We start from the raw sequence: 24,131 nt of genomic DNA, 5'->3' as shown, positions 1-24,131 counted from the left end.
ACTTTGTAGCAATTACACTCAATAATGAAGTTGTGCATCTTATCTATAATTACCAAATATTTCAGGCCAGTGTCGCAAAATATTCCTCTGCGAATTGAAATTATTCACTACAAAGAAACGACAACAGCAGACTGTTTTGTTCTCTGTCTGAAAAACATGTCAAGCTGGACACAGACACAGACACTGGGTGAAACCTGGAGATAATCCACCATTGCCGAGTGATGAAACAGAAGCGGCAAATATCAGAGGCTAAACTAGGAATATATGGCTGATGTTGCATTTGTTTGAAGGGATGAATAAAGAATAGGCAAATTGTATTAAGTTTTTAGGTAAACATGTGTGGTATGTTGATTAACTTGTGCTGTCGTGATTAACTAAGAAAAAAGTGGCTTGGCAACATATCTCTTCCTACTGCTTTTCATGAATTTATATTATTTTCATTGTTTCATTTCAAGCCTTATTTTGTTGTGTATATCTTCTTTTTATTGATGAATCATTGTTTACTATTTGATTTTTTTTTTTCTATTCTACCAATTCAAAAAAACTAAGTAATTATATTAAAAATCGTAAAAAAAGGAGCCTGTGCCCTTAATCTATTACTTTTATTATTTAGGTATGTGCCTCATTCCAAAGCCACAGCTAAATGAACTGACAGCAGTCAGGAATAATTGTTAAATTCCTTATTCTGTGCAACATTATCTTACTTTATTATTCATAATATTAGTACTTTCCGTCTGGTCGCATTGCACATTTTGTACAGAATAATTTGAACAAAGAAGCCTTTTGTCTTTGTTTGTTTTAATGTATAAAATGACAAATGTAACCATTTTAGCCACAAGACTGGCAAATGTTTTAACCCTTTATATTGCTTTGCTCTGGTCCAGAGGCATTTTACAAGCTGTGAATAATGCAGGTCATCTTAAGGCGCCACCTTGCACTGCCATAACTTCAGACAAAAGTTGCTTGAATTTTAAATCAACTTCTGACTTCTTCAGGTTGCAGTGATTTGCAGTGATGACATCAGGCAAGACTTTGAAGTGTATCGGTGCATTCAAACACTGGCCCCTTCAGAGACAGAGATCCAGAAAAATGAGTGGCCTTATGCGGACAAGCCCAGCTTTGAGGACAGGAGAGCCGTTGAACAGAAGCTTAGATTAACAGTAATCCTCTGTTCGACTTGTTCAGAAGCTGCTGAAGTCTCTTGTCTATCACTCTCATTCCTGTTATAGTTTGTGGGGTCTGTCAAAGTATCTGCAAATAGATACACCCTCAGAAACTTTCATTCAATTGGCAAAAACTTTTGTAAATGCTAGTTTTAAAAAATGCAAATTGTTTTGAAATATGGCAGAAGGAGATGGATTGAGGGTAAAGATTAATAGTCATCAGAGCCATAAACACAGTTTGAAAGTTAGTTATTTTTTATTAAAATGTAAATATTTAAACTTGCATTGCAGCTCTGTTTAAAACAATGCTGACAAAATGAAATGCCAAGACCATAATAAATGTTCCAGGTCTGTTTGCAGAAAGTATTTAGTAAGGCAAGTAATGTAAGGCAAAGAATGTGCTGCATCAGTATCAGTTTATAGTTAACAACCCTGTACAGACACTTATATCAAGAAATATTAAGCAATGTCCCACGTGGATGAATAGTTTGTCCAAGTTTTTATTGCTAATTTTCTATTGACCATCTGATGCTGGGTGGGTCTGTGAGTCTTGCATTGCATTTATCTAAATACATACCTGGCTCAGAATAACAAAAAAAAAAAAAAAAAAAAAAAGCCTATACAATGCCACAATATCAGTAATTTATAGCAGAAATGTGCAACTCAAATTGTCCAAAGACAGCCAAAGGCTGCGCTGTGTCTCTCTGTGGAGCTTGCACAGTTCGCTGCGCATAATTTTACAAAGCCATCTAAGTGCGGTAAGTACATTTTATTCATTTAGGCTTCAAAGCCTAAAACAACAATTAAATTTGTCGAATCAGGGACGAAGAAGACCCTGATTTTGCACTGCCTGTCGTAGTGTCCTCGGGCAAGTGTCTCTCAATAGTGTGCCAGCATCTTGCATTACCACTTGTGTGTCAAAGTGTGCATGACTGTGTGCATAAATGAACGTGAACTTGACTGGACCATTTAAAGAAATGTCCCTCGGTGCCTTGCTTATTTCCAGCCCAATTATCCAACTATATGATTTCCCTTGCATGGACATGACAATCAGTAGGAGCACCTTCAGGTTTATCATCCTAGTATTTTTCACAGAGTTAGGCCTTTTATTTGGTAATATTGACCCATTTGAAATTTTCTAAATTCAAGAAAATGCTGTTTTTGTTTTGTTTGCATGAAATTTCTTTTGAATGCCTTTCTTAGTGTAATTAATGTAGAGAATGAATATGGCCGCTGGAGACCATGATAATGGCAAAGGATCGTGGATCGTACGCCGTTTTCCAGTCGCCCATTTGTCATCAGATTGTCCTGGCTCCCTCTTTTTGGACCTGATTATTGTCAAGGACGTGTACACCCTGGACAGGTAGCCTGTTCATCACAGGGCAAACACAGAGAGACAGACGAACACACACACACACACACTCACATTCACACCTATGGGAAATTTAGGGTCAACAATTAACCTCACATGCATGTTTTTGGCTTGTGGGAGGAAATCCACACGCACACCGGAAGAACCTGCAGACTCCACACAGAAAGAAAGTATTTGAACCTATGACCTTCACCCTATGACATAAGAATATTAACCACTGTGAGGCCCATATCATATTTAGAATTTAACAAAAAAAGAGAGAGAAGACTTAACTGCCAATGTCTTCCAGTGTTGTGGCCTGTAGCCAGATGGTCTTGTCCCTGGTGTGAATCTGGGCTTGGAGGCCTTTCTGTGGGGAGTTTGGAACTTGTCCCTGTTTTATGGGTCCTTCGGTTTTCTCACACGATCCAAAAGAATGTGTTTTAGGTCAATTGATGACTCTGGAATTTCTCTTAGTGTGAATGTAATCAGCTATGAGTTGCTCAGCCCTTAGTTAGATAAAGCAGGACAGAAAATGGATGGATAAAGTCAAATTTGATAGCTGGTGGAAAAATATCTCTTGAGTATGATACATTTGCACTCATTTGAAAACATCTAAGTATAATTTACTTTTTTATATTCCGTTACTGATGTTGAATTTGCAGCAAAGTGATTACTAAGACAGACAAGAAGTGAACTGGTCTCCTGTGAGCCTGTTTCAGAAAATTGGTTTTGTCACAACTGTGACATGAGTGAAGATAATATCTTACTATTTCATGTGAATTATGTTTCGGGTCAAACTTAGTTAGGTTACTATTGTAAACATCTTTATGACCCTGGCCTTCTCCTATTTATTTATTTTTAAAGTTCCAGAGTCCCTTACTGTCACAGAGCTTGTCACTGAATTCACCATGCATTTTCACAAGATATTTGTTTTTTGACAAACAACTGTGGTGTAAAACTGAGAACACAACTGAGAAGCACAAGCGCGGCTGTGGATCAGCACTGTGTAGAGATACCAGCCATGTGAAGCTCCTTTACACCTTGTGTGTGGATCTGATTAGCACAAACTGTTGGAGGTCAAAACTATCACAAGTTGAATAGCTTGAATAGCTAGTTGAATAGTATTTTTGGTTATTTTGTCAATGTGAAACTACATAGAGGATCTCATGAGATATATTCAGTGTGTTTTCACATCATTTTTTGTTATATTTTTTCCCCAAGAGTGTTTACGTGGTATATGGTCCATTCAGACTGATGCAGTGACTGCAGTAATTGTCACCCAGTGAAAAGAAGTGACATGATTAACAGCTTTGTACAGTTGCCTTAGTGAATCATTGTATCAGACGCTTTATTGCTGAGGCTTTATCACAATATGCATGTGAATGTTCATCTTGAAATGAACAAACTCAAGAGTACAGTGAACTACCTATGAACAGCCACTCAATTCTGAATTTGTAAAAATCTGCGTTGCGGTCAAACAGACCGCAGCTCTGATCAATAGCTAGCAGATTTAACCCCACCATCAAATTGAAAACAGCCTAAAATAGTTCTGAAATAACTGGAATTAAAATGATGTGGCATATAGTTCTGAGAGATATTGTTATTTTTGCTTGTTTGTTTCTGAATTCTTGTGTACACAACTATCAGACACCGGGACCGGTCATACAGTACAGTGAACAAACATCATGGGGAAGCTGGCATTTGAAACGGGCCTAATCATAACTAACTAAATGCCTGAAACTATGAAATGAAATATCAGAGAAGAAAAAAAAAAGGCTCTCTATAGTTCTGCATCAGTTACTTTTCAATTACAGCAGCCGAAGCAGAACGAAATTGTTAGTGTCATTTATCGACTGTGGTGCCCTCCATTAGAGAAACAACTGAGAGAAATCCATCCTGTTGTATAACCACCTGGCTGTCTTAAAATAACAAAGAGTTCATTCCTGTCAGCTGGCCTTAAATGTTTCAGCTCTGATACAAGGAACAAATGAGGAGTATACAGCAAGAAACACATGAAAGCACACCGAAACCAATGAAATCTAACCAGGCAAGAAATCATGTTGGTGGCTTCTTTCAGTGGAATTCCCAGAAATGATTTTCTTAGATGACAGAAGAAGAAGTGAAGGTCTAATTGGTGTTGAAACCGATAAGGGTAATCATTCAATCAAGTCTTAAATCAAATCAAATATGGCAGCTTCTAGACAAATGAAATGTTTTTGTGCATTCCAAGGAAGTGACACAATACACTGTGCGCGCGTGTACAATTCACGAAAAATGTACCATGAAAACAACAAAATTACCGAAACTATAAGAGATCTTATTGTTTATCTTATGGGCAGTGGCTTGATTAGTAGGGCGATCATCTCTCAATCAGAAGGTTGAAGCTTCGACCCCCCCCCCATTCCACAGATGTTCACATGTCAGAGTGTTCTTGAGCAAGACATTGAACCCCAAACTGCCCCAATGGATAGAGTGCCCTTGAGCAAGACATTGAACTTCAAACTGCTCCCAATGAATAGACTGAGCACCTTGCGTGGTCGCCGCCTCCATTGGTGTGTAAATGTGTGTCTGATTGGGTGAATGTGATTAACGGTGGAAAGCGCTATGGCACCGTTCAACCACTTGAAAAGTGCTATATCAGTGAAACCCATTGCCCATTTACCATATAGAGCTTCTCAAGTGTACACTTCATCCACCCTATATAATAAAATGGAAAAACTTGAATAAATTGTGTGTTGTGGTGGACCTGAAGAGGTACAGGGTGCCTGTGTCCCACGTTTCCATCCAGGGGGCCAGTGTGGATATTGTGGAGGAGTACAAATATCTTGTGATATACACTGACAATAAACTGAACAGGGTGAGGAACACTAAAGCCCTCTACAAGAAGGGCTTTAGTGTCTTAAAAGAGCCATATAAACAAGTTATTATCTCAAGGTAGTGGGTTCATGTCCTACGCCGGGGGCCACCTTCCCGTGGGCTCACCACCCGCAGGAAGGTTCTTAATCGGTGCAATGTGATCTGGGTGACGGTGCTCAGACTGACACCCGGAAACGGATAAGCAGGAGAAAATGGATGGATGGATGGGTGATTATATTATTATTATTATTATTATTATTATTATTATTATAAAGCTGTCTGTATTTTTTTTTAAACGGCTGAGGTCCTTCAACGTCTCTTGTGGAAGGTGTTCTTTTGAGTCGGGGCACTATACTCTATGCTGTCGCATGCTGGGGCAGCAGGTTGAGGGTGGTCGACACCAACAGGCTTAACAAAGTCATCAGACAGGCCAGTGACGTGGTGGGGTGGAGATGGACTTGGTGCAGGTGGTCTCAGAGAGGACGATCCAGCCCAAACTGAGGTCCATCCTGAACAATGTCTCTCACCCTCCATGATGTCCTGGTCAACAGCTGGAGAACCTTCAGCAACAGACTAATGCACCCAAAGTGCACGACAGACCTCCATGTCTGATCCTTCCTTCCTGTGGCCATCAGACTCTATAACTCTTCTTGGAAAGAGTAATGTTGTGTTTTTCTGTCAATTTAATTGTTTCCATGCTTATATTAGTCACCATTAAGCCTTGTACATTTTAATATTTAACATTACTTATTCATTTATATTCTGTCTATTTGATAGAACAACTTTCTGTTCTATTTATTAGGTTCTAGTCTGTGTGGAGTTAAATAATTTCCCTCATGGGAAATTTAAAGTATTTCTATTCTATTCTATTCTATTCTATTCTATTCATGTTTTGTGTCTGTGATGTGTTCATAGTAGCACATCTGCAATCGATATTCTATACATACCCTGTATATTTAATAAGTAAACACATTTTTATTTGCTTTTACTTCCAATCTGTAGCAATTACATTTTTTCATTCTCAATCATATTTAATATGTGAAGTTGACTTGAAATTATGTTCATATGTGAAAAATGCTGCATAAATTTTGATGTGTCAACAGTTTGTTTCTGTACTGGCAATTTGCACAATGTTGTGTCAATAGAAAAAAATCAGCATTCTTCAGGAAACTCAGCATGAAGGTTTATCCAAACATCAAGGAGAGATATGCCACTCAAATCCTTCTATCTCTTCAAGCAATCCCAGACAATTTTGATGTTGGGATCAAGACTACTTTTTTTCCGGTTGCACTGGAGAAATTTTCCATGACATTGGATCTTTGCTTGGAATCATGGTCCTCAGCTGATGAGTAAGTTGCACCCCACCCTCACAGACACACATCTGTACAAATTTATTGCCTCTGCAATAATAACATCAAAACAATATCAGATGAAATAAATTATAAGATAGATAGATAGATAGATAGATAGATAGATAGATAGATAGATAGATAGATAGATAGATAGATAGATAGATAGATAGATAGATAGATAATTCATAAACATGCCTTTCTCTAGCTATATTTCTAGAATGGAATAAAAGTGCAGAATAACAACGTGTTTGTGTGGCGTGTTTATAAAGACATGCATGTGAAAACCTCTGCAGAGCTATCCTCACAGCAGAGTTCATGTCAGGTCCATTACTTATGCCTTAATGATCTACCCTGGTGATGTGGACCAGGCAAGAGTAGCCGAGCGCAGACACCACCCCAACCCCCCCATGTGTATATATTTTTTTTTAATACTTTGTGAGGAAAAACTGTCAACCATATCCAAACTGCAGGACCAAAGAGAAGTAAATAATGTATGCTTTTGTTAGATTCTTTGAAGACGATATGTGCTACGCGTTGCCCGTGTCAAATGTGGAAGATTTCAGACCTCTGCACAGGACAGATTTTGATAATCAGAAGGTGTATCTGGTTCACAGAACTGAGGAGAATGGCAGCGCAGGCCAGCCGTGCGAAGCACACATCCTTGCCCTTGCAGGTAAGTTGCCCTCTTTTCCTCGTCAACTTTTCTCTTTTTAACCACCGTTTTCGCCCGTCTCGCCGGGCGTCGTGTCTGTGGGCGACATGGTGGAAAGTGTCAAAGCGAGTGTTTTTGTCCGCCGTGGCAGGACGTGATCAGCTGGAGTCTGACACCGACGGCAACAACGACGTCCTCCGCCGCCGCGGCTAGCCAGATATGCTAGTTAAGATATGCCCCGATAAGTTTGTCGGCTTTCAATTCGCCGTCGTTCTTGCTCGCTGGATATTTTCACTTCGGCTGCGTCGGTCGCCTCGAGCCCCTTCTCGTGTTTCGGGGCACTCCGGCGCTCCTGGGTCCGCCAGATACGTGGCATGCGACGGTCGCGAGTCACATTGGTTGTTTACAACGCGCAGTTAGCACGCGCTAGCTCGCTGTGTGCTCGTTGGAGCTAGCATGCTAGCAGCGACGCAGAAGTGGACGCCGCGCGACAGGAACACGTCTGACAGCTCGTGTTTTTGTCCGCCATCGCCTTTCCAAAGAGGTTTGAACGTGTGGTTGATACGCGTGTCCGTGGGCTGTGGTGCGTTTGCTTCGCTAGATGTGTGTAGATTTTGTGGTATGGTGGCGCTGCAGTCGTCGCCGTATCAGACGTCCATGCAGACAACACGTACAGCAGCAGCAGCAGTCTGTCCGTCAGCAACATGCCAGCGTCATGCCTGCTTTATGACAGCGCCACAGATTTAATGTGCAGTGCTTGCTTGACGTTAGCCGCCTCCACAGTTATTCTGTACTCGATCTTTAACCAGCTTCACCACTAATCCGCCCCAATCTGAGCTGTCTGGGCTACAATGGAGCCAACACCTTCAGAACGTCACTTGCAGCTAGGACGGATTGTTCCGCAGTCCGCAGAAAGGCTCACGTCTCTTCAAGGTGCAAAAGTTAGCGTAATGAGGCAGAACGGAGAGACAGAACGTCGAATAGATCGCATTATTCTGTAAGATGGTCGTATTGTTTATGACAAATCCATGTAACTTTCTGGGAAGTTTTATGAGTTTTACCTTGTCTTTGCTTCTGGGCTTCACAGATACAGTAGAGGAATTTGAAGACAGTTTAACGCAAAAGAAGATGAAAATTCCCAAGATGTCTATCCAGAATTCAGGAAGCTCGATTGAAAACAGCTTTGGAGAAGAGAGACTGACACTAAGGCATAAAAAGGTAGGTTCACTTCAGGGAGACTGTTGTTGTTTTGCATTGCAGGAAAACAGTGATTTTATTGAGTTAAAATAATGTTTTATTGGTTGACTTGACAATTAACCCCCCAAAATGTGTATTCTTTATATTATTGACAATGCCATTCACTTACATCATGGTTATAATACTCACTTTTGAAATCTATTGATAACACTAGTACGATTATGTAATTTGAACTTGCATTATCTTTTTTCCCCCAATATTCTCAAAGAACTTATTTGGGATTTTAATTATTCCAAATGCATCAGAAGAGGCTGGCAGATTTGATGACGTATATAATTTAAGCAATAAAAAATAAGTAGCCCAACACCGCATTTGTAAACACCTGTAGTTACATGTGTCATGATATATACAGCGATCGTCTTAAATCTGAATATGTCCATCAATATGTCACATTTCATAAACTTGGCTGACACCCCAAATCCCTCCACGCTATTTTTACCATATGCTGGATTAACACAAATTCAGCACTCTGGACAGCTGCCCTTTCACAGACAAATCCTCTGAGCGGCTCATCAAAGAACTCGGTGACTCCTCTTCTCCCAGTTCCTATTGAGATCCACACAGTCAAAACAAACAGTTTAAACTCTGCCTGTCAGGACAGTTTGGGCTTTATGTGTGCTTTCTGCATTCCCTCTTGCCCTTCTCGTTGAAGCAAAGTGTATTTACACATTTCAAGTGCTACTTGTTACTGATGATGTGAAGACACTTGTAAAAGTTTCAACAGAGCATACTTGTATGTCATGTTACCAAGTCAGAATTATTTTGCTAGTCTATTTCTTGCTAATATTTACTATTGTTCCCTCCAGGCCCTGTCTCATGACCATGGACGTCCTCTCTCCAACTCTTCCAAGAGCTTGGCAGCAGTAGTGGCTCGCTTGGAGAGAAATGCAGCCAGTTCCTGCATGGAGGGCGAGGAGGACCTAGATGAAGACCGGCTGGCTGAAGAGGGCGAAGATGCAGATGATGAAGATGAAGATATGGAGGCAGACCATCAGCAACATCATCACCAGCAGCAACAACAGCAGCAGCAGCATTTGGAGGTGGACACTGATTGTGTGTCTGAGGTAGCTGCTGCCGTGGTTCCTCGAGTCCTGTATGAGGAGCTGGTTCACAGCTACAGGCAGCAAGAGGAGGAGATGAGGAGGCTTCAGCAGGAGCTGGAGAGAACCCGCAGACAGCTGGTGCAGCAGGCCAAGAAGCTGAAGGAATATGGCAGTTTGCTGACGGAAGTGAAAGAACTGAGGGACTTCAACAGGAGACTGCAGGATGTACTTCTGATGAGATTGGGAAGCGGTGAGAAACCAGTTGCACGCACACCAACATACCTACTTTTTGTTTCCCATCCAACAGCGCTGTCAAAAGACCTTTAACTGTACCAAACAAACCCTTTGACCACAGTAGGTGTTGCAGATGAGTGCGTCGACATTGAGAGAGAAAAGTTTGCTAACTTCTAAAATGAGTTCTACAAAGTTGCATCGACATGGAAAGGAATAAACTCCTCAATGGAGGAAGGCGGGCAGAAAGTGTGCTGACACATCATTAATGTTGTAATTACTGTATGTAGACCCAACACCTTAATTTTACAGCTCCTGGCCTGATGATGATCAGCCATAATGACAGGTACCAGCAGCTCAGTGAGAATAAATACACTAAATTACAAGTGAACATTTCCGTACTGTCTAAATGTTCGGACACATAAGGCCCGTGATTTGTTTTGCATCCTTTTTCATACCAAATTATCTTAGCTTGGATGGCATGTCAATTTTACAGTGCTGTCGAAAGTATTATAATTCTACCCAGCCCTAATATAGAAATATAAATGACTTTGCTTTGAGTTTGAAAGCTTCAGCTTGAATTGTGTATTGGGATAGGGGAGTGGAGCTCATGAAAGAGCAACCAGATATGTTTTTTAGGTTTCTGGTCTTTTAACATGCTTCGTGCTGTGACAGGATGTATAAAGTGAAACAGTCAGTTTGGTTGTTTTTTTCAAGTTGTTATAAGAGAAGGAAGGAAGAAAATGTTTGGACTATGGTTGGATGATCACTGTGTCTGGGTGTCTCTGAAAAGGCAGCAGTTTTGGGAACGTCTTGGTATGCCCTGTTGAGTACCTGCTAGACTGGGTAAAGAAAAGAACACAAGTGAACCAGCAATAGGGTCAATAATACTCAGGGCTGGTCCATGAACTCTTGTCTCTCAAAGGAATCACAGTCTATTATAGGAACAAGTCCGAACAGTGATGTGTCACATCCAGCTACTTATACAGAAGCCTAGCTACAAATTGAACAGAGTGCACACGCTCACCAGCATCCTCATCCACAATCGTCTGTGAGGGTCATGATGGCGCTTAAACCGAGCCTTTGAGCAAAGGGACTCCTTTTATTCTGAATTTTGTGCAGAGGTATAGCTCAAATAATATGCGTCTTTTATGCAGAGAAATTACTGCGTGCGTTTCAAATGTCAGTTGTTACTGACTTCACATTCTCACGCCTCCATTATGTTGTCGTGGTTGTTAAGCAATGCATCCTGTAGAGTTTAGTGCAGTTTAGGGTAGTATAATATAAAAGCTAATACAAACCTACCAATTGTTTTTTTAGAACATCTTTGTCTCGATGCCCAGACAAGGTCATGTCGTAGATTTCCTTGTAACTCTGCACAGTTCATCTGAAAATAGATTTGCCACTTCTGGTGTCTTCTACGTTAAGTTATGTTGTGTCCTTGTTCTTTTAGCTGGTCGCACCTATCGCTATACCGCACAATACTGCCCCACTGTCGACCTTGGTACTATTCTGATTGCTACTCCTTTGCAAACTCCCTGGATACAAGTGCTAAAGATGGACAGACGGCTCCGTCTGTAATCCTCTCCGTATTTAGCGTCAATCATATTTGGGCCTTTAGAGGTGTGGTTGTTAGGAAAAGTTCTGCAGTAAATCCTTCACTGCTGGAGATTGTGTAGATTTTACACCAACCTCAACATTTGTTACATAAGATCTATAACTCGTCATAGCTGTAGTACAGCATTTCATACAAGCAGTTTTCCCATTCAACAAAAGTATGTGCTTTCATACACTTAAAAGAGGATTCATGAAAACTCTTTGGGAAATTGACAGTTCAAGGAGTTGATATGGAATCTGAACTTCCAAGATCCCACGTTGATAAAGCATCTGTGGGATGAACAAAGGAGTTCCATCTAGGGGTGTGCAATATGGACAAAAAATATATTAAAATTTTTTTTTAAATATTCTGACAATATCCTGATAAGGGTGATTCCCCCCCCAAAAAAGAGAAAATTCTTCTTGCTTATCTGGACCTTTATGGGTGGACAAAAAGTGTTTATTTTCTTTATACATGTGCATTTAAGAAACTCACAGTTAAACACCAAAGAAGATACATTAAATGGGTGAACATTCAGGTTCTCGTTCTTCTGAGGTAAACTGTGCTGCAAATAAGTGACACATTATCGTTTTTTAATTTTGTCAACAAAGTGCTCCATACACACAAGTGGTGGAACAGATTTATCGTTAAGCATATTTATTTTGAGCAAAGTCAGTATGTTCAAAACCGAACCTTTTCCAGCCTTGTGAGGTAAACTCACTTCTCGTCACTAAGTCGTCTGCTGAAATTGTTGCTGAGACCTGAGATTCCTGCATATTTCCTCAACGCGAGACTCTCGGGTTTTTATTGCCGCCAACACTGCCTGTGAGAGAGCCCGTTATCGTCACGTGACCGAATCCTGCCCGCTGGTTGGCTTCTGAGGCACCTCATGCACCTCTCCATTATTGTCTATGTGCCGTTTGTTGGTTTTTTTCGACATTGTGTAAATACTCGATAATGTGAAATTACACATAAACAACATTTACGATAATATCCATGGCGATATATATCGCACGCCTCTAGTTCCATCCATGGAAGTCCCAGCTCATATCTTCCAAAGCGTTCAAGGAATCTGCTGCTAACATATCCGTTCCAGATACCGTAGGACACACTGAGAGGTCCATGAAGTTAATGCCTTAGTGTCAGGAATCTTGATGCATTTCCGACACCTTCACAGTGTTTGGCAGGTAGTTTTAATCAGGGCTACACAGTGTATTGCAAATTTATCGTCATTATGATATCGCTATGCGCAAAATACAGTATTAGTCAAAAGTTTGAACACACCTTCTCATTCAGTACTTCTCTTTTAAATTTTCTATAATGTAAATTCAAAATGAAGACATCCAAACTATGAAGCAACACATGGAATTATGTAGGGAACAAAAAAAGCTCAACCTGCCAGAGTATGTTTTAAATCTTTGCTGACAGTTTACAGTACTCCTGCTCTTCTTCTGAAGTCATCCCCTGGACTGGCTTCCCATTAACAAGTTTGCCTTTTCAAGTATTAATTCAGGGAATTCCTCTTACATTCACAATGTATTTCAGGCCGTCAGTTGTGTTGTGCAGAGATGGGCAGCAACAATGTCCATCACTACTTTAACATAGTCTGTCAATCCATAAAATTTCAAGAACTTTGAAGCTCTCCTCAAGTGCAGTCACAAAGACCATCAAACATTATGGTGAACCAGGCACTCATGAGGAACTCCCAAGTAAAGGAAAAGACCCAGAATTAAGAGAGAGATTCATCAGAGCTACCGGCCTCAGAAACCGCAGATTAACAGCAACTGGGAATAGAGCCCAAATAAATGCTTCAGAGTTCAAGCAGCAAGCATATCCTCCACATCAGATGTTCAAAGGAAGCTGTGTGAATCAAGCCTTCATGGAAATGTTGCAAAGAAGCCACTTCTGGGGAAGAACAAGAAGAAGAGAACTGCTTTGTCCAAGAAACACAAGGAATGGACATTGGGGAGGTGTAAATCTGTCCTTTGGTCTGATGAGTCCAAATTTTAGATTTCTGGTCCAAGCCACCATGTCTGGTGTGTGGATGGGTTCTACATTTGTATTTCTCACCATGAAACGTGGAGGAGGAGGTGGGATGGTGTGGTGGTGTTATTCTGGTGACACTGTTGATGATTTATTCCAATTCTAATACACACCTAACTACTACAGTATTCTGCGGCGACATGTCATCAACAACTGGTTTGTACTTAGTGGGACCGTCATTAGTTTTTTTAATAGGACAATAACCTCCCCAAACACAGCTCCAGGCCGTATAAAGGCTATTTATCCAAGAAAGAGAGGATATAGTCTTGCATCAGATGATTTGGCTTCCCCAACATTCTCACCTAAACTGATCTAAGATGGTTTGGTATGAGTTGGACAACTGAGTGAAAGCAAAGTTATTTCTCTCTGGGAACTCCTTCAAGAATGTTGGAAAAACTGTTCCAGATGACAACATCGGGAAACTCAGAGTATGCAGAGCTGTCATCGAAGCCAGGGAGGGCTGCTTTGAAGTATTTAAAGTATAAAACATATTCTGGCTTGTTTAATAGGTTTTTTTGTTTACCACATAATTCCATAAGTGCTCCTTCATAGTTTGGATGTCTTTAGTATTAATCTATAATTTAGAAAATAATAAAAGAAAGAAAGAACACAGACTGAGAAGGTGTTCCCAAAGCTTTGACTGGTATTTGTACATATCTAAGTAAACTGACTGGACTGAGATCAATCTGCTGCGTATTCCTGGTGTGCATGTTAACATGGCGATGGAGTCCTGCTGCTGATATGCCTGTTTACTAGGTAGATGTTGCTGGCTGAGATCACAAAGTGAGTTCACAGACCTTTGAGCGTCATGGTGGTGTAATGAACAGAAACAAGGGACTATCTGGACAAAAATGAACTTGTGACTAACCCCTAAAGCACACATCATTTTCAAGTGAAAACACTACTCTCTTGTTGCATTTTAGTTTTTAGTTTATTCAACAACAGCGTTTCAGTTCCAGAAAACTGCCCTTTTTGAAGCGCCCAGAGTGCAACATTTTTTGATATGCATCCATCTGTCTAAAAAGGGAAAATAAAAGTTGTCCGTAACATGTAGTACTTGCACATTTGCACTATGGCAGCAGTCAGTGGCTTTGCTGCACACGTGGTAGTAGATCAATAACAATGACGGATTCCAACCAAGTTTAACAAATAAACAGGGTCTTAAGTCTCATCAGGTGCAACTTTGGTGTGTTTTAATGTGCCGTATCACTCTTCAGCTACAAAAACACAGTTACACAGAAAGTAGGGGTAAGTGAAAGTGGGGTAAGAGAAAGGGCACTGTTATTTGGAAGATAAATACTGTCGGCACACAAATGCATTTGCATAATCTACTTGAGTGCTTGTGTTTATTGCAAATCGTAGTTATTGTAGTACAATGTTCACCTGATGCGGTGCCGATTAAACTGGTCAGTTTAGATTAGTGCCAGCAGCCAAGTATACCAGTTTGACTAATGAGCGAGGATAAAGGCTCGAATATGGTCTCCATGCACACAAAAATGAATGCACCTCTTTCAAACAATGTTTTTGTTGCAGCTCCTATACTGATATACATCCTTTACTGTTGGCCTGGACGTTACGATATACATCCACTGGGGATAACCATTTCTATGGCAACAGAGAAACAAAAGTTGTTTTGATAAAGGCAATCATAGAAACTGAGAGAGACAATAATAATGTGCCTTTTGAGAAGGAGTACAACACAGAGATTGTTGTTGGTAGCAGTGGTCGGTGAGGCCATCAAACGCATTGCATTTAGAGGACAGAGAATCCTTTTCTCTGGTATTACCAATGAGGCACATTGACAACAACCTGTTCCATGACTGAGTTTTCAATATCTTTGATTGTCCAATGGGTGATTTGGTGACTTGCTCAGTCGACTGGCTCCTCATGTTAAGCACATCATTACATAGTCTGAGTTTCTCTAGCTTGCTCCACTTCCTTTCTACAGGAATCAGCCAGCGAGTTTTGGGAGCAAGTTTAAAACTGGGCTTAACCCTCGAATACGAGTATGACTCTTCTTCACGTCAGTTGCACTCAGTGGCTACACTGTGCCCCCCAGGTGTTCAGACAGATGAAATTAAGGACGAAAGGCTTTGTGTGTATGCATACCCAACATCAAGAATGAATGAGTTATAAGTATGCAGTCAGGTTCAAATTGAATTATAGTTGTGCCGCTTGGTGGTCCAATTATATATTGGCAACCAAAGGAATTTAGAGTGATCATTTGTTTGTTTTTCCCCAACTTGGCCTTTGTGTCTGCACAAGTTTTTCAAGTGAAAATAGTAAACCTGCATTGCACTTTGGCTATTTGTTCCAACATCAGTGGTGTATGGAGTCACCGAATTATTGCACAAGAGTACAAGATCTTTAAAAGCAGCCACTCTCCGTCTCAATCTAAACAAGTAAACCATAACCTTCCTGAAACTTGCAGTACTGCAATAGTTATGAAAACCCCAAAACAATGCAAAAGGTGCTTGGTGTTGTCTTACAAAGGCATCAAATTCATAAAAAAAAAGTTTAATGAGCACTTTGCTGCCACATTTTAATCTCAGGCAAAACTCCAAGTGAAAGTCCAAATCTTCAAGAACTCTGGATTCAAACTTTTGTCCACAAATGAAATAATGTTGGCGATGGCAGCTGATCCATAGACGCAACAGTGGGCATCCTCAACTTCAGGTAGCCGGCTGCAATCTAATATGGCAACATGCACCATCCCAGACGTGTCGACGGTGTTTTTAATGCACCCAGCATTTTGCGTATGTGCACTCCCTCCACCCCACCCTCACCCACCAAACACTTCGCCCAGGCAACCGCCCACAGGGATCAGGTTTCGACGATCGTGCACTGTGCCAATTGGAAGATCAGATTAAGGGCAGGATCACCCAACTCTAGATTGAATAGGCCAGTGTTACATACAACAGTACTGTTTCACAACAGTACTGGATTCTTCACAGCACAGCTTCTTTAACATGCCCCAGGAAAACAATTAAAAAAAAAAAATTGTAATTATAAAATGAACTTTGAAGTGATTGGTCACACTTTCAATTGCTCGGCGTTCATTTATAATTAAATGGGGAAAAAATTGCATAATGAAGAACAATGTGGGCTGTTTTGTATAATATAAATTTAAATATAGATATTGATACTTTTGAAAAAAAATGCACTGTTGTAACTGTTATTAAAAATGCTATCATTGCATTGTGTCACACTGTAAAAACTCAAGCTTTGCCAGATGCTGGTGTTAACCTCAGCTCCCCCTGTAGATCTGAACAGAGGCGCCCGGCCACTGGCTAGACTGTCTAATGGACAGGCTAAAGATTAAAGTACCCTGGGGTGCTGTCAGGCAGGGGATGGAGTGCGTTGACCGATATTAAAACTCATCAGCTACATTGGAGCTTAGCATGGCCGACCACCAAGCCAGCTTAGTTACTGGGTGAAAATAACCATCCGTCACAAGGCAGAAGGAAACCAAGGCCCAGGGCAGGAAGTAAGCAAACAAGCATGTTGGCACCGTTCCAGTGTTGGAGACAAGGACATGGAAGCAGAGCCACTGTAAGGCTCAAGGTGTGACTGGCTGGAAACAAGTAGCATGTCTTTTCCACCGTTATGTTTTGGTGAAAATCAGTGTTGTCAGATGAAAATGTGTTAAGGCAGATGCTTTTTTTCTTCTTTTTTTTTTTTTTTCTTCTATATATTTCAATAATTATGAATGTATTATTTGTCTCCCAGAGCCTATGCATGACAATGGCACTCAGACAATCAAGGCTGAAGTGGTTGAACCTATTGTTGAGGCCCAGGAGACATGCAGAGAAGAAGCCAACACCAGTTCCAGCTACTCACCTTCACCCAGAACAGTATACACCTGCAATGACGGGAAGGTATGTCTCAGTGGACTCAAATGGAGTCGTTTCTTAGTTAGGTTTTCATCATCTACTCCAGTTAGCTCATGATTGCCACTTTTCAACTGCTGTGGATCCTCTCGTGACCTTTGCTGTCATCTGATATGTGATGCTCCCTGTATGTCTTTGTTTTAATCTTTTTTTGATTCATTCTTAACTTACTCATCCAAATGTAAACTGACAGCTCATCTGCGCCGAAATTCATAACACAAGACTGTCAGTCATGAGTCAAAAGTAGAACAAGCCTAAATTTTCAATTATGGTAATTTTACATGTTCATCCCCCAGTTATATATTTGACTTAACCTGTAATTTATATGATATTACAAAGAGGATCTTTTCACCCTCACTTGTATAATAATGTTAATAAGCTCTGTCAACCTTGGAGAGGTTGTATTTGTGGTTTTCTGCTGGTAGGTGGCTGAGGACAGCAGTCTGATTTAGTAGGAAGTACTATATTTCCTTCCAACACCAGTGGACCTGGGAACATGTTGTCATAGTTGATCAGTTCCTTTCTTGCTGCCCTACCCAAGCAGGTAAACAAGGTTGAGCAGATTATTATTGTTCCTGCAAGCCCAGCCAGCATCATCAGTGTTTATTAGCCTGTTAGGGTTCTTTACTCCCCCCACCGCTGTAACTCAACCAGCATCCTGTCTCTGATGACAGGGGGGGGAATTGGTACTACAAGCTCTGGGGCCTGCAGCCACTTCAAGCGTGAAGAACACTTGCAAATTAGAACTCTCCTACATCAGGGATCCCATATTAATTATTTGCACGAGAGGAATTTAAAGTGACTGACAGGTTAGCCCTCGTGAGAGCACGAGAGGTGGGGGTGAAAAAGGAGGAGGAGTGGCGAAGAGAAAGACATAAACGAAAGCAAAGAGGAGGGAGGACGAGAGCTTTTCTAACTCGAGGGCAGTATAAAGCTTGTCTGCTGGCCAGGGGCCTAAAGCACATTAGCCACACAGGGAAAAGCCTTTTGGATGCTGGCCTAAAGACTTTACGGTGATAACGGAGAAGAGAGGAAAAAGAGAGACACATATGCTCCCTGTTGCATTAGCTCACCTAGAAGACTGGGACAGTCTGCCCGGGCTGGCAATCAGCTTGGTGTGTTTGGTACAGGCTTATGCAATATGTGGTGACAGTGTGTAGGGTGCTACCAGTTAAGTTCATAATGAAGGTAATCCGAGCTCCAAGCAACAGGAAATCATAGCTTATTTATGTATCTTGCTCGGTGAAAGTGGTCCTTTTTAAGACCTCCAGCTTTGGAGCAGGACCTACATGATATGATTCTTGCCACAACCATGTGATTATGGTGTTTCCTGTAGATGACACGCGAAGCAGCAGTAATGAATTTGTTGCCAATGCAACTCAATGTGATTCAATGTGTGAGTCAGTTTGTGTTGCAGTTCAATATTGACTCAAGTGACAGGTTAGTAAACTATATGATTACAACATACTAATAGCCTGTCTGACATAATGAAGTTGTTGGATAATCTTTAATAAATGCTTCTGATAGCAGGGAAAGTGTGTTTTTCTTTAATGTTTACAACAAAAAGAACACCTGCTATCACACAATACATACGATATGAAAACATTACAGCATTGTCAAATTGGAGCAAAGAGGATTTTTTGAACCACACTCTAATCTAAAATTCAGTAAAGAAATTTAAATTAGTGTGGTGTGCATGTTACATGAAAGATTTTAGAGATGTACTGCTGCTCACACACATTTTGTTGGAACACATACCCAGTCAATAATTTGTTCCAACAGATTAAACAATCATTCAGACAGTTAGCTTTGTGAGCGATCTATGTTCGCTTGCGACAGTCCAGTTGAAACGATTCAACGTGAAAAGAACTGTCAGGACGTGTGAGGATGGACCCAAGCGCAGACTCCCAAGTTTCCATAAAAGCAGTGTATTGATGACGTGGTCCAGAGAACACAAGGAAACAGAAGCGACAAGACAAGCCGGCACAGACAACAGGGGGAGAGGGGTTTAAATACACAGGGAAATGCAGGGAGACCACAGGTGCCGCACATTAGTGCTGAGCAGGGGACGAACACGATAGGATAATTGAAAACGTGAGGCGAGACACACAGGGGCAGACAGACACAGAGACCTGACAAGAACAGGTTCCTGTTTTTTTTTTTTTTCACGGGTTTTACCTTTTGCTTGTACACTGGAGGAAACTAGACTCTGCATAACACAGCAGTCAGTGGTCAGCATCACCGTCATAAGATGATGATCTTTAGAAATGTGTTGTTCTCCTCCAATTTTCAGATGTAGTACCAGACAATTCCCCTACCTGCTCTTTTTGCTCCGAAATGCTGTATAGTGGGGGTTTTTGTATCATGTTTGAACCCAAATTTCACAAGATGAAATTGGTGTCCCTGCTTTGTAAGAAGTGTAGGTCTGTGCCTCTGAAGTCCATCATGCTGGCAAACTGTCTGTTACTGAACATCTGGTAAAAACAACATGAAGCAGCAAAGGAGATCCAGGTGTTTCCCCACTTTAGTTTTCTACTTATTGTTTTTGTTTTTTTAAATATAAAAGTCTTTTTTTTTTTTCTTCAGTAGTTTGTCAGCGGGTAAGCAAATGGCTTATTGAAATTGTACGTTTTATTAAAATGTGAGGTCCTCTGACTTAAAACTAAAAGGATTTATGAAAACAACCGCACACAAAACAGAATCTCAAGCCTTTTTTGCCTGATGTTGAGGGGATGATCACACTTTTCTGGATCACATCTACAGGTACATCTTGGCGCTGGGATTTGGGTGGAGGAGGAGAAGTGGCACCAGCTGCAGCGGACCCAGGGAGACTCTAAATTCACAAAGAATCTAGCTGTAATGATTTGGGGCACAGAAACCCTCAAAAACCGTAGCGTCACTGGAGTGGCCACTAAAAAGAAGAAGGACGCTCTTCCCAAGCCTCCGCTGTCGCCCAGCAAGCTGAAAATTGTTAGAGGTAAGACAAACATTTCAATTGCTAAAAATCATATTTCCGGTAGAGGAGCTATTACTCAGGAGGATCTCCGCGAGTTGGATCCATCTGAAAAACAAAAGTCTTCCAAAATGGCCTTTTGTTTGGCTTCTGAGCGAGATAAGGTGAGAAGCTCCTAATGTGATGACGTCTGACTGCTCATACTCCTTCCTCAGAGTGTCTCTACGACAGAGTGTCTCAGGAGACGGCCGACAGCGCAGAGATTACCCAGAGATTATCCAAAGTGAACAAATACATTTGTGAAAAGATAATGGACATCAACAAGTCCATCAAGAACGAGGAGCGGCGCGAGTCAAAGCTGCTCATCAGACAGACAGTGAAGATGGAGAACTTCACCTACGATGGCATATAGTGATCAACCAACACGCCAGCGCCTTCTGCCACCCCGCCCCACCCCCCCTCCCCTCAGCGTGGTCTACAGGATAAGGAAGGGACTGGAAATGGGCGGTTTGGGGGATGCTGTCACCATTTCAGGAGCGGCCATATTCCTTTGACACGTTAGATTGGTTATTTTGTGAAAAACAAGCAAGCCCATTACCACCTTCCCGGTAAAATTATTGTGGCCTTTTTAAGTGGCCCAGTTCAGTAATTGGCAGACAGACAGCTTTACCCACCAGTTAGAAATTGAACACTTTGTTTGATATGAGCTGGAATGAGTGTTTTTATAAGCTTTACAGTGGTATTGGTACAAAGATATGGTTTGTCGAGGTGTGTGCATATGTGTCAAAAAATATACATTTGATGTGATGATTAAATTAATTTATTGTTCTGTGTCAGAACATAACTTTGAATCCTTGAACTTTTAAAAAGTAAGAGGTTATTTCCCTAGGTAAAGTCTTTCTGATGCTATCAAGATGACGATGATGCATTGGATCTTCGACACGTGAGCCGTTGACTGTTTTGGTGGCTCCGTGCTCGCTGCTGGTGTTTGCTGTTGGTACTTACTGCATGTGATGGGACAACAGGGTCTCAAATGCACAAGTCTTAATTAGTAACAGCCATATTTCATTTTGCAGCAGAGATTCTGGTGCTCCAGGAGATTAATTATGAGCGTGTGCTCTCCCTCAACTGTAGGTCAATGACAACAAAAAAAAAGGAAGTCTGACTGAGATTTCATGGGAAGTATGACTCTGATGTTGGGTCTAGAGTGCTAGATTATTGCTTTTTCTTTCTTCTTTGACCTTCCCATTTTTAACATTTGCCATCATTGAGAGAGCACAAGAAAAGAATGGTTTTAATGGAAAATTTGTGAGTTTCTCTTAAACATGTCACTTTAATAAATAAAATAAAAAAAATACTTGACTGTTGATTTGTCTTGGTACAGGCATGTTGATGCCTAGAAAGGCCTTAAATGAATTCGGCAATCACCGGGGGCTGGTATGCCCTTGGGTTTTCTAGTAAGCTGTGATTGTAAATGTACAGTAAGCTTCAGTGATAAAGCTTTATCTGCACTTTGCTGTGAGAATGTAAAAGGTGGCGAGGTACTTTTCTCTGTGTGGTTCACACTTTCTAAGTGGAGCTGAGCTGGACCGATGGCGGGATAGAAATCAGGGCATAGCATTGCACGGTCCAGGTCATCTTCTTGTGAGAGCTTTGTTCGCTGTGGGTAAAGCTGTCTGCAACACTATTTTTCTGTGAAAGTCGTTTTGGCCCCGGCTGAATCCCATTAGAACTCCTCTTGTTTGGGCCACACCACTGGGGAACAAAGTAAGGTTGCTCCAGTGACAATTTCCTCTGAGCTATGCCGTCAGAACTTTCAAAAATTCCCTATTGTATGTTGTTCTTTTTGTTTTTATTGGGTTTCTTCTTCTTTTTTTTTCCCCTCCCTGTCGTTATATTGTTTTGATCCAAAATGGTTTGTGTGGCTGACTGCAGGCTGGAACTAAACGCTGCAGATTGAAATCTCAACTGTGACCTAGCTGTGGCTAACTGTGAATCTGTTGCAGAGCTGCCCATCAAGCCCTTCTCCTCTTCACACTTTCGGTTCTTCTCTGTCGGTTTATTTCTCCCCATGATTTTGTTCATCTCCTCTATACTCAAAACTTCCGTTTTCAGCCTTTTCTTTTTTTTTTTTCAATCTGTTATGTTTTGGAGATGTTTTAATTGACTTTTGTTTTTCTTTTCTTTTTTTCTTCTCATCAACCCATCAAACACGGATTCTTAAGTGTTACGTGACACACCGTTTCAAGCTTCTAGTGAAATTTTGGTTTTACTAATTAGTGTTGTCATTTTATATTGCCTATCAATTCTTGTGTGTGGGTGTGCGTGTGCGTGTGTGTGTGCGTGCGTGTGTGTGTGTGCGCGCTTCAAGCCTGATGATGTTGATGTGAATCTGGTGAAAACTACAATGAAAAGAGAACTATTGACCCATAGCCAAAGTGATCTATTTAAAATGAGATTCATGTTGGAGAAATCCCGTACATTACGACCACAACACGTTTGGGGAACCTCGTTTGTGAGCTACTTACTAATCTGCCATAGTAAGATGTAAATCTGTATTGTTAGTCCATTGCGGTTGAGATTGCAGTAGGTTGGATCAACTGAAATCATTTACTTTGAATGCACTTTAAACCTCTGGGCAGTTTCGTCAATCTTAAAGAAATGTGTTTGTGGGGTTTTCTTTCGTTTGTGTTTAACCATTTAATAGCTCGAGGCCTAACAATCATTGTATTATCATGAAGCACCTTAGAACCAGTTTTTGGGATATACTTTGTTTTGTCAGACAGGTTTTCCAGGGCTCCACGAAAAAGGTTCCTACTGAACAAAGAAAAGGAAAAAAAAGAATCTGAATTTGGGACGTGTAGAATACATTTAGTCTTTGATCATTAAAATGACAGTCAAACTGGATTCTACAACTTTACCATGGTCACGAAGGATCGTCGGCTTAGTTTCTGAATTGTTTGGAACCAACTCCACCATATGAAAGACGATTCACCTACTTAATAACTTTTACCAATGAAATGTGCAAGCTGACTGGAATATGTGCTTTAACTTAATGTGTCAACATGCTGGGTATGTATAAATAATAACTTGTATAGATGTAATTCTATGTTTTTACAAATGAGTGGTAATTGTAAGCCAAAGTATCGAATGCTGAGATCAAGCTAAAGAAAGGGGATGCTGACTGAGGGATCAGCAGGGTTTGCACAAAAAAAGAAAAAAAAAAAAAAAAGGCCCATGCCACGGTATTGGAGCTTAGTGAATCTTAAGTCACCTTGGTAAATGATATTTTATTTTTAATTTTTTTTTTGGGGGGGTGGGGTGGTTGTTGAGTACCCTTTGTTTTCATTTTTCCCCTGTACAAAGCAACATGTGAGGTTTACGTGTGCTAGAGTTTATTGAAAACACGTGATTTAAAAGAAAAGATTTCTGCTGTGCAAAAGCAATCTTGCTGAAATTCTGACACATTGCCGGCGTATTTGTGTTTGTTTCTTTGTTGTTTGATGCCAAAATGGGCTTGTGTTTAAAGCAATGCTTAAAGAAAGAGCGTTAATAGAGCTGTTGCATCATCTAAACATTATCACTTTGTTTTTTTTAAAGGCTGGTTTCCTGGAGCGCCATTAAGCCTAATCCTTTAACTAAAACCATCTTCAGTGGATGCAAGCTGTATGGAAGTGCTGTATGGTTTTTAACCCAGATTTGGCTTAATCTGTGGTGGCAAGGCCAATCTCTCTATCAAA

General features: G+C 40.8%; 2 protein-coding genes across 6 annotated transcripts in view; both read left to right on the top strand.

The window, feature by feature from the left end:
- agbl4 (AGBL carboxypeptidase 4) overlaps positions 1–24,131 on the top strand; it is a 303,990-nt gene that overhangs the window by 213,564 nt on the left and 66,295 nt on the right. The window lies entirely within an intron of this gene.
- On the top strand, positions 7,082–23,598 carry bend5 (BEN domain containing 5). Of its 4 annotated transcripts, none has more exons than XM_080473413.1 (7): positions 7,092–7,216; positions 7,340–7,398; positions 8,465–8,595; positions 9,441–9,927; positions 17,278–17,426; positions 20,202–20,415; positions 20,607–23,598. In XM_080473413.1, the coding sequence occupies exons 3-7, from the start codon at positions 8,506–8,508 to the stop codon at positions 20,801–20,803; spliced, it is 1,137 nt and encodes a 378-aa protein (XP_080329539.1). In that variant the 5' UTR covers positions 7,092–7,216; positions 7,340–7,398; positions 8,465–8,505; the 3' UTR covers positions 20,804–23,598. The 4 variants fall into 4 exon arrangements, with proteins under 4 accessions (XP_080329537.1, XP_080329539.1, XP_080329538.1 ...); XM_080473412.1 differs by having other exon boundaries at positions 7,132–7,207; XM_080473411.1 differs by having other exon boundaries at positions 7,082–7,398.

The sequence above is a fragment of the Lipophrys pholis genome (assembly GCF_963383615.2).
Source record: "Lipophrys pholis genome assembly, chromosome: 10".
Lineage (NCBI taxonomy): Eukaryota > Metazoa > Chordata > Actinopteri > Blenniiformes > Blenniidae > Lipophrys > Lipophrys pholis.
The sequence above is the reverse complement of the archived record's forward strand: the minus strand, read 5'-3'. Positions and strand labels throughout refer to the sequence as shown.